This window comes from Sinocyclocheilus rhinocerous, unplaced genomic scaffold (assembly GCF_001515625.1).
Source record: "Sinocyclocheilus rhinocerous isolate Xijiao unplaced genomic scaffold, SAMN03320098_v1.1 scaffold509, whole genome shotgun sequence".
NCBI classification, from domain to species: domain Eukaryota; kingdom Metazoa; phylum Chordata; class Actinopteri; order Cypriniformes; family Cyprinidae; genus Sinocyclocheilus; species Sinocyclocheilus rhinocerous.
Window position 1 is genome coordinate 1,005,501 of NW_015652428.1, and position 11,426 is coordinate 1,016,926.

The 11,426-nt window shown below is 34.1% G+C and overlaps 1 protein-coding gene across 2 annotated transcripts in view; it reads right to left on the minus strand.

Moving 5' to 3' along the window:
• The window catches only part of LOC107715108 (tetratricopeptide repeat protein 39C), a 15,644-nt gene extending 4,218 nt beyond the window's left edge, over positions 1 to 11,426 (minus strand). The window contains exons 1-10 of one of the 2 annotated variants that reach the window (XM_016521169.1): positions 11,125 to 11,426; positions 10,848 to 11,002; positions 8,831 to 8,879; positions 5,209 to 5,337; positions 4,999 to 5,113; positions 3,548 to 3,914; positions 1,257 to 1,425; positions 735 to 828; positions 442 to 549; positions 247 to 356 (exon numbers count right to left, since the gene is read on the minus strand). In XM_016521169.1, coding sequence (XP_016376655.1) covers positions 247 to 356; positions 442 to 549; positions 735 to 828; positions 1,257 to 1,425; positions 3,548 to 3,914; positions 4,999 to 5,113; positions 5,209 to 5,337; positions 8,831 to 8,879; positions 10,848 to 10,987 — 1,281 coding nt within the window. In that variant the 5' untranslated portion in view covers positions 10,988 to 11,002; positions 11,125 to 11,426. Of the gene's footprint in view, positions 1 to 246; positions 357 to 441; positions 550 to 734; positions 829 to 1,256; positions 1,426 to 3,547; positions 3,915 to 4,998; positions 5,114 to 5,208; positions 5,338 to 8,830; positions 8,880 to 10,847; positions 11,029 to 11,124 lie in introns of both variants that reach the window. The other variant, XM_016521168.1, reaches the window with a different exon arrangement.

Below are 11,426 nucleotides of genomic sequence, written 5' to 3' on the forward strand. Positions count from 1 at the left end.
TATATCAATACTTCAAAACATAAAAAAATAAATTATTATTATTATTACTACTAATATAATAGATAAATAAAATGGTATAGAAATTCCATATTTACATTAGCATAAAAAGTAATTATTTGTATATTATAAATTATTATAACTACAAATTTATATGTATAAATTATAGTAATTATGAGTTTAATTGAAAATTTGAAATCATAACTGCAAAAAAATGTATCGTAATTAATAAATTATTAGATAACTCACTCTTTTCAGTGCAAACTGCTCAATCTGATTGTTCTTGCGTTTAAAAAGCCTCTGGACATCTCGGAAAACAGCTTTGGCTCCCTCTAGATCACCAGAAGCCCCCTGACATACTTTGGGTTGAGATGTAAAAGGTTTTAATAAAACGGTTATTTTAAAGAGACGTTAAAAAGAGTTTGAGAGAGAACATAATCTGACCTCCAGTGAGGTAAGCATAGTAACACTGTGACCATCGGGATTCATTCTTCAGCCGCTCAAAAGACCTGTAGGCATCTTCAAAGTTCATCTCTATCATGCTGCACCAGCCTGCAAATCCAGAACAAATGCAACAACAAATTAAATCATACATCATACACTGAATTTTTAATTGTTTGGAAAGTATACGATTAACTGCATACGTTTCTCTAATTGCCAGGCCAAAATTCAATCAAACTGGACAAAATATTTAATAAATGACTGTACTAAAAAGTAAGACAACTACAGATTTGTACCAATTTCATAGAGGCACACGTGTTGAATCTCTCTTTGGTCTGAGGAGAACTCCAGAGCATCCTGAAATGACGCCAGCGCACTGTTGATTTGGCACTGAAAAAGAAAAAAAAGATTAATTATAATGTGTCTCTGGCCTGTGTTAACGGGTTTTAGTGGTTTTGAAACCGTGACATTTTCAAACCGTGGTATACCTTGAAACCGATAATCGGCCCATGCCTACATCCAGCATGACATTTGTTTTTCTCTAGTGTAATATACATTACACATTGTAGTCGGTGTATAATTTGTATTGGAGATGATTGATATTAATGGTTGGCTTTGGATACCTTCCATTGCGTCTAACACACTCGCTACATGAAGAAAGTCATTGTGGTGGTTGCATAGTAATTAAATATCAGTGAAGCATAAACCGCATTATTATTTCAATGATTTAATCACGCCAGTCGATTATCAAGCACCAAGCATCTGGTTTCATTTCACCGTCAATGTGATACCGTGTTGTAAAATCCCTACATACCCACCTCTAATCTCTGCACCCGTCCCTTGAAGAAGATGAAGAGAGAGGAGTTTGGGTAAACCATCGCCTTCTTCTGCAGAATGGCTTTGGCCTCCAGGAGCCCGGCACGCGAGTCAGAGCCGTCCAGAGCAAAGAAGGGCTGCACCACGGTGTGGTACCACAAAAGAGCCAAACTGAGAGAGAAACGAGAGAAAAGGCGGCAAAGATAAATATAATAACACAGTTTGCATGTTTATTAGTTGTGCTTGGTTATATATTTGCTGTGTACAAACTGCTACAGCAGCACTGATAAAAAAAAAAAAAAGCAGCATCTTTCCATCTGAATAACAAATTGGGAGCGTTTTGTCCCGGGCTGGATTAAGTATGCTTAAATTCATCTCTATTATTAGAGCTGCTGTGCAATCTGTCAGCCTCTGGCAAGCAACTGCCAAGAACAATGTGTCCAAAGAGAGCTGAAAGAATGGTTTTCAAACTATGAAGTTAAAGAAAAATCTCTGAAATAATCAAAATGGACTAGATATTTATATTTTATGAAGAAAATATGAATAGTATTTGAAAGTACTAAATTTGCCATAATGTTAGTGTGTTCTGGGTGGTTGCTAGGCTCTTGTGGATGGTTTCCAGGGCATTGCTATGTGGTACTACATTGTTCGGCTCTTGCTAGTGTGTTCTGGCTGGTTGCTAGGCTGTTGCTAAGGTGTTCTGGCGGTTGCTAGGTGGTTGATAAAGTGTTATGGTGCAATAATGCTAGGGATGGTTTCCAGGGTGTTGCTATGTGGTAGCTACCATAGGCGTAGCTTGACGTTTGAGTTTGGGGGGGCCAAACCGAACCGGTGGATTTGGTCAGACGTACTTTTAAACACATTTTAGTTTTGCTATAGTAAATCTACATATTCACATAGAGCAGTGGCAAGTGCCTGAGGTTGTCATGGTAACCACATACATTGCCCACGAATTACAGCTGCGCTACTATTTTGCCACACTAAACTTAGCAATAAACACGTTTAAAATGGCCACAAGCTACGCCCATGGTAGCTACATTGTTTGGGTGATTGCTAAGCTGTTGCTAGGATGTTCTGGGTGGTTGCTAGGCTGTTGCTAGGTTGTTGATAAAGTGTTATGGATGGTCTTGATCCCAATGTTTCTGTGTTGTGGATTGTTTCGAGGGCATTGTTATGTGGTAGCTAGATTGTTTGGGTGGTTGCTAGGCTCTTGTGGATTGTTTCTAGGGCATTGCTATGCAGTACTAGATTGTTCGGCTCTTGCTAGAGGTGGTTGTTCTGTTCTGTTCTAGGTGGATTCTAGGCTGTTGCTAGGTTGTTGATAAGGTATTATAGATGGTCTCAATGTCAATAATGCTAGGGTGTTGTCGATGGTTGCTAGGTGGTTGCTCCATGATAGACCTCTCCAAATATGCAATATGGCAAATTCGAACTTCAACATAAGTATATGTTTTTTTTTGTCTGACAATCAGGGGTTATGGTGTGTGCACATCAAACGCAAAGCGAATATTCTCATGGCGTTATCGCTCTAGATTACACTCGGGATGTTTTTGAGTCACTTTTGCTAATACAATCATCACGTAATGCTCTCCTTAATTTTCTGATACAACTGAATGTGTCAATAAGCTCTTCGCTGATTGGCTTGCACCTCAATGCATCATGCGAATTTTCCGCTTGAGTTGAAATTTTTCAACTTTCAAGAACAATCAATTTTTCAAGCCGTATATTGCTCATTCGAGGCAATCACGTCACCTAAATCGTGTCATTTGCGTCTAATCACATCTTTGCATTGACTCTGAATGTAATCTACTCGTGCAAATAATTAAATTTCGCTTTTGGTGTGCACACGCTAATTAGTCTAAACCAGCTTGCAGCTGAACAGTTTCGCATATGAAAAATTCCCACTTAACACGGGATTCGATCCAACAACCTTGTGATTAAATGCCTAAAGCTCTACTGACTGAGCAAGCGGCACAAAATGCACATTTTCCTATAATGAAAGTTTTCTTGTTCAATTCTGTGTTAGCATTTGCTTGCCCATGCTCACATGACCTTTCCATCTAATGCCCTTTATCTCTAATTGTGACCTTTCAGATGCCATCAATTATGTAACCCCAGAATGAAACCAGTTGGGCATGTGGCAGCGTGCGTTTGCACATCAGCAGCGAGGGGTTTTCTTCTGACGTATGAGCGCTAAACATTTCCGCAAATGCTAATAATTTAGCCTAAGCTAATGAGAAAATCAGGTCAAATGCTGGATTGATGTGCGAGAAGCAAAAAAACGTCAGCTTACGTGGCGAGCGGCGCCTTCATATCCTTGCTCTCGCTGGCGTATGCTAATGAGGCGAGACCTTGGTGACGGTCTCCGGGGAAGCCCAGCAGGTTGACGATCTTGAGCAGGTGTGGAGGCACCATCGAAATACACAAGTGAAAGAGCCCATAGCCAAAGCTGACCGAACCCTTCAGGCGGTCCAGAACCTCTTCTGTCACCCGGCCGCCGCTCTCGGCTGAGGTGTTGTGGTTGGCCTGATCAGAGACCAGCGCCCCCTGCTGGTCGGAGGAGCGGCGGCGCCAGACTTCCTGCAGCTGGCTGATGTCACTGTAGCATTTGTTGTACATTTTCCAGGCCTTGCGGAGAATCCAGCCTCCTTTGATGTATGCTGAGGGGCGACAGGCCATAATGACGTTAAATGAAAGAAAATGTTAAAACTATCATGCTTGAGTCTTTTCATGTTTTTAATGACAAGCTGAAACATTTTAAATAATTCAAACTTGTGTATACTTCAAATAATAAAAAAGTAAAATGTAAGTAAAAAATATATTACTATTAATATATAAAATATATTAACTCTCAAATACAAATATTTATTCTTTAATATAAATGAAAGAAATTCTATTATATACAATGAAAATGAAAAGCAAATAAAAAATTAAATAATTGTATAATTAAGCCTTTTAATATTTTTGGTGACAAGCTAAAAAAACGTAATAATCCAAATTTGTGCAAACTCAAAGTAACTTAAATTATTTTAAAATTGAAATGTAAAAAATCTTAATTTTCTTGATATTCATTTTCAAATAAAAATATAAAAATGAAAGAAATTCACATATACAATAAAAATAACAAAAAATAAATAAATGCATGATTGTCTCTTTCAATATTTTTGGTGACACGGAATCATTTTAAAAATCCAAATTTGTATATACTTTAATAAAAATAAAAATAAAAAATCATAATTTTCTTATTATTTTTTTAAATAAAAATATTAAATTACAGGAATTCAGTTATACACAAAATTTAAAACAAATAAAAACAATAAAAATAAATTTGTGTATACCTACAGTAATAAAAAAGTAAATAAAAATAATCATCATTTTCATAATATTATTAATACTAAATGCATTATGATTATTTTATTATTAATTAACAATTTAAAATACAAATATAAAATTAAAGAAATTCATTCATATTTTTAAAAAGTTAATTAAAATTAATCAAATAAAATATAATAATAATAATAATGATAAAATTAAAAATAAATTGAGGAAATCTAAAATTTATAAAATAAAAAAATTACACTGCTTAATGTTCTGTGGGGAACAAAAAGGAAAAATGTAAACATGACATCACACCTAAACTTCTCTCCCCTCTAATATTTAATAATAATAATATCATAATAATATCAAGTTTGTTTACTCCCCCCAACACAGTGGCATGCAAAAACATAAACATGTGGAATGCACCTGAGAGTTCCTGTTTGACGAAGGACAGCACGGCGAGATAAACCTGGCAGTCAGCCACGATGATCTGTCTCTGAAGACGATCCACAATCTCCACTCCTGATCTCTGCGAGTCCATCTGGGGCAAAGATAAAAACCAAGACATTAATGTGAGGAATCTGGCAAACAGATTCCGTGCGTCCTGCTGCCACACACTCGTACAAACAAACTCACGCTCTTCTTGATTTTGTTGCGGATGGTCTCGATGACGCCGGCGTTGTCGCTCTCGCAAAGCTTTTCAGTAGTTCTCAGATCGTCGCTGGCCATCTGCATTTTTTCCTCCTCGAATGTCATCATGGCGTTCTATGATCAGACAAATATTAGGGCTGCATGATATTGGAAAAAAACTGACATTGCAAGCGATATATATACTGCAATATGAAAAACACAGGATTTTTTACCAGATGACTTGAATAGCTATATTTGGAAAAAATTAATCATCCTAGAATGAGTGGGTGATTTTGTCGGGAAATGCATCTGCATGGAAAATAAAAATAACAACAAAAAAGCTAAAAAAATATATATTTTTTTTACTCTAAGGAATTTTTGGGAGTGTGAACCATACTTTTAGGGCTGAACAATTTTGGAAAGTTTTTTTTTTATTATTGTTTATGACCAATTTAATAGGAATACAAAATAAAAAATAAAAAAAACTATTTTATTGTGATTATTATTTAAAGTATAAAAGAAATCTTGAAATATACTTGTACTGTCAAATGTTAACAATTCAAATATTTAATAAAAATAACATGTAAATGAACAGTGCCGCACTTCCCTCTGAAACCATTTTTTGGACCAATTCAATAGGACTATGAAATAATAAAAATTTCATTTTATTGTGATTATTATTAAATTAAAATATAAAAAAACTGTAATATTCTTGTAATGTAAATTAAAATAAAAAAATGAAATGCTTAATAAAAATAATGTGAACACAGTGCCTAACTTCACTCTGAAACCAGTATTGCACATATTTACTTATTTAAAATCACAACCATACCGCAATATCAATTTTATGGCAATGTATCATGCAGCCCCATACTTGTTTATTTACTTTTATTCATTAAGCACATGGTTTAATCTAAACCAGCTTACAACTGAAGTTTCACACATTAACAAATTCCTGTTTAACACGGGATTCCTTTCCATAACAAGACTTTTATAAAACATGACGAAAAACGGTACTATTATTAAAGGAAGTCAGATGCAAAATACAGAACAGACGGGAAACAACCATTCCTAGCAGTGAAGACACAATGAGCCATCAATACTCAACAATGGCTATTATTTCTGCACAATTATATCTTCTATATTATGCCACTTTCTTATAGTATAATGTGTCTATTATTAGCTAAAGCTAAACCATGGCAACTACACTAGTGCTAAACAATAACCCAGACACCTCTGAAGGTCTTCTGGTAAAGAAATCCCTCACATTAGTGCTGACTAGCATCGGTCATGCCACGCCAAAGGCCCAAACCACATCATGCTGACACCACAATTCACATCCTGGGGCACCGGCCTTGACATAAGAGGTTGTGACAAGGTCTGTTCCTCAACTTTTGATGAGAAACTCAAAACAGTATACTGCATACTGCACAGTTTAAACTAAACACCTCCTACTGTTTCTGTAAATAGAATGTGAAACAGTACTTATTACACAACAATAAACATTTGGCCTTTTGGGTATTCCATGCACACTAAGCACTGTAAACATACTATATACTGCAGAAATAGAGTGCTATGCACTGTTCCACACATTACATTAAGGGCACTAAGATAAAACAAAAACATTTTCAAAAAAAAACATTTTCACTTCACGGAAAACAATATCCTGTAAATATAAGAAAATGTAAAATAAAAAAATAAAAAAAATGAATAACAATAAATTTAAACTTCCCTTCAGCCAAAAAAATCCTTTAAAAAAAAAAGAATAATTTAAAAATAAACTCTTTTGCTATTCTGTCATAAAATAAAATAAACAATTTCACTTCAGGGAAAAATTATCCTTTAAAAATGTAGAATAAACTTAAAAACATAAAAATATTTTTTCATTTATTCTACATTTTTAAAGGATCATTTTTCCCTGAAGAGGATTTTTTTTTTTTAATTGTTAATTTTATTTTATAGGAGAATAGCAATTGTTTGTTTTTTTTCCCTACATTTTATAGGAAATTTTTTCCATGAAGTGAAATTTAATTTCATGGGAGAATAGCCATTTTGTACAAAAATATATATATTTTACATTTTTGTAGAATATTTTTCCAGAAGTTACATTTTATTTTATTGTTATTTATTTCATTTATAATTTTTTTATTTGTTTGTTTGTTTATTTATTAAATAAAATATTTTTTCATATAAAGTAATAAAATAAAATAAGACAAAATAAAATAATTAACTATTAAATAAAATTTCACTTCAGGGAAATAAATATTCTATTAAATATAATAAAAATGTAGAATAAAATTTTAAAATACTTGCAATTCTCCTATCAAATTAAACAAAAATAAATAAATAAATAAACAAATTTATACATTTCATTTATGGGGGAAAACAATTCTATAAAAATGTAGAAAAAAATTACTATTCTATAAAGTAAAATTTCACTTCATGGAAAAATATCCTATAAAAATGTATAACAAAATGTAAAAAACACTTGCTATTCTCCTCTAAAATAAAATAAAATAAAAATCTTATTAAAAATGTCGAAAATTATTTGCTATCATGAACATCTCCGTTTCGTCTCTTTCTCGCCAATATTTCACTTCCTGTCCTCTCACTCCTATTAAAGGCTAGGATGAACGGAGAGCAGTGCTGCAGGAAACAGGACTGCGGTTGGAGTACGAATGAGAGCATTTGCTGACTGTGTAACATAACAGATATAACAGAGATAGACTAGTAATGATGGGCCGATGTCAAACTAATTACACTAGAAAACCACCTTGGGCTGCCCAGCTGATGTTACCACTACAGCTATTTGTGTTGTTTTTCCCAGCATGCCACTGTATGGTAGGGTTGGGTACCGAAACCTGGTACCAATTAGGCACCGGTACCTATGTAACCGGTATGTACTAGAACCGAATCCGAACGCAGATTTCGCTGCCTCATTTCGGTGCCATGCCTGAGTGATCGATTGAAATATTTGTCCTCTGGTTCTCCGAAACGGGCGTAATGGTAACCACTGGCACCGCACGTGAAAAATAATTTCCCGACTGAGAAAATGCACGTGAACTCAAGTGGGAAAGCTCTAATAATACAAATCCAACACATCTTTGTAGTAACGAGAGTGTCCATGTTGTTTTCACATTCCGACTTAAAGTTTCTCGGGAAATGAGAGCATTCGAGGAGAATGCAGTAATCACACTTGCTCTGATGGCAGCAGGTAGCCTTCCGTTAACTAAGCTAAACATGCTTAAATTAAAATGCCTAAAGCTAAACCTCCCTTGTATTCACATTTCTAAACCTGTTGTCCAACAAAAGAGAAAATTATAACCTTTTTACTCCACAACACCAGTCAAATGCTTCCTTTTGTGACCTGATGTATTTTGGGGGAATTTTTATTTATTTATTTTTTAATAAGTATCGGTTTAGGCACCGGAACCGTTTTAAAAGTATTGATTTGGCACCGGTATCGAAAAAAACCCAAACGATACCCAACCCTACTGTATGAGTGTAGATTCAAACCCTAAAAGGAGTTTCATGAACTACCGAGGCACTTTCAGTTCTTTAGGAAGCTGTTCTTGTGTCAAATGTACTGGAAGTACTAACTAAAAATCATTTAACGGAGTTCACTTACCAAGAAGCTGACGAAACTGGCGCCGAAGCTCATCAGCGGACTGTGGGTCCTGCAAACAGAATAGGGAATCATGGGATACTGCACTATAACACAAGTTTAGCCTCTGAAAAAAAAATATTCTAGAAGAAAAAAAATTCTAGAGATGTAAAAAAAAAAAAAAAGCTGTTAACTGAAAGTAAAATAAAAATTTGCCTTAAAATTTTATAAATATATGATTAAATATTATTAAATTAAACATTAAATATTATAATCTATAATACACTGTTATAATATATAATTAAATATTTTATACGTAAAATATTTAAAATTAAAATAAATATAAAAATGTAATATAGCTTTGTGAATGTTATGAAACTCTGTTCAGGCCTGCTCATAAGATTATATTTTGCATTAAACAAGGAATTACTGACATATAAAGCCAAAGCACTAAGCTCCTAATACCATTAAACTCAATACCCATAAATATCTGTATCCTTAAGAATGGTTTAAGTAGCAGTTTCCTCTGAAATATAAATCCTCAGGCTTTACGTATGAATTAGTAATATGTCTCTTCGGTTTAATGCAATATATGTGTTTTAAGGGGAAAAAATATATAATTTTAATTACTATTATTCATCTGTAAATCAGCAACAATTCAAAATGACACAAAAAAAAAGACTTTCCACTGGATTTTCCAGGTGACTCTTTTATTTTTATCTCTCTAATCTCATATAATGCACAATATAACCTCCATGTGTTTATATGATGATTATTGTGCACAGTTTGCACCCATGCCTAGGGCTACATGGACCAGGCAAATAGCCATTCATCTATACCCGTCATTATACTTATCTGTTGTCTGTGGTCTCACGAGAAGGACTGGCTGAATTGGGTACAATTCCCATTATTTCTACTGTGAGACCAATAAAATATGTTTGATAAACTATTTTGCAACATACAATTAATGTAACATGAAGTTTAAACCCATCAAAAGTCAGTATCCAACCTTGAAATGGGCATTTTGGCACGTTCACTTCCACCTCAGACCTTATTAACGGTATCCAACAATTAACTCATACAACTATTGACAATATAATCACCTCATTGAAATAAGAAGCTATTTTAAGTATTTACCAGTGTTATTTCACTATCATTGAGTAATTATAGTTTTATTAATATTTTGTGTTTGTGCATTTGTATATTTTCCCATGTTTATTTTAGCTAAAGTTTTAGTAATTTTGTTGTGTTAGGGTTAAAAATATATATATATTTATATAATTTGTGTTAATTTTTATTTCAGTTTTTGCTAATTTTAGTAAAAATTTTAACTAAAAATTCAAACTAGCTGAAATAAAGTTTAAGTTTTCTTATATTTTATTTAGTTCATGTTTATTTTAAGTAGCATTTTTTGATGGTTTTTATGATGGTTTTAAGACATGAACATCTTGGATGACGTGGGGGTGAGTAAATTATCAGGAAGTTTTTATTCTGGAAGTGAACTAATCCTTTAATTCAACAAGCATTTAACAGTCACATTACTTAACAGTTACCTTACTTAACGTCAGAATAAATTATCAAAAACAAATAGTTATTATATTCTAGTCCATCTGCAAACCAACATTTTGTCCTGAAATGGCTAGCACTCAAGTAATCCTAATTTAAGATAAATCAGTTACTTAATCTGACATTTGTATCTACTGAATAAAGAAATAAAATATTAAAAATTATTGCAACAGAAACAGAAAATAAAGAAAGGATATATTTGACTTTATTTTAAGCAATTAAATACCACACACATATTAATTATATTAATTTCTATCTATCTATCATCTATATATATATATATATATATATATATATATATAATTTATAACAGTTCAAATTGTATTGAGGCCGTGTCCCATATTGTGGTCATATACTGGAAACGAATAGAAATAAAAGCAGCGGGCCAAATTATGTGGCTCCCGTTTATGCAAACAAAAAAAGCCCATTTTATAATATACACGATTCTAAAATCATAGATGCACATGAATGTTACCGGTATCTCCTGAAGAGCTCGTCGCTTTCTCTGAAGCCATTATTGAGCAGCATATTGATGCCCTGAAACGCCAGCTCGGCGTCATCTATCTGCTCGGCTTTCTCTTCAACCTGCTGCTGCGGGGAATCGGGGCCTGCCATCCTCTCTGTTTACTCCTTTGTAGGCCAAAAAACTCGTTCTTCTGTAAATAAACCGCAGAGAAACAGTCGGGTTGTTTTGCGGTGAATAAACAACCAGCGGCGCGGCGCCGTGCGAAATCAAATGATCTTTCGCTTACCGATGGCCAGCAGCAGATCACTGGTGAAAATTGTCTGGATAGAGTTTCGATCCCTTCCGTGTCCGATCTGCGGTGCTAAGATGTTTTCAGATCCGCAACCGTCCCCTCCATCAGGCCGCCGTGAGCTGTGAAATATCAGCTGGCAGTTCGCATAGCAGCATCGCGCCAATATTAAAGGAGCAACAGAGCAGTGGCGTTATTGTCCCGTATCCGCTTCTCATTCACTCCACTGAGGTGTTATAGGTGACAGAGTCGATTCTGCTTTCAAACAGAAGCTTGACAGCTTCCTCTTGACTGTAACA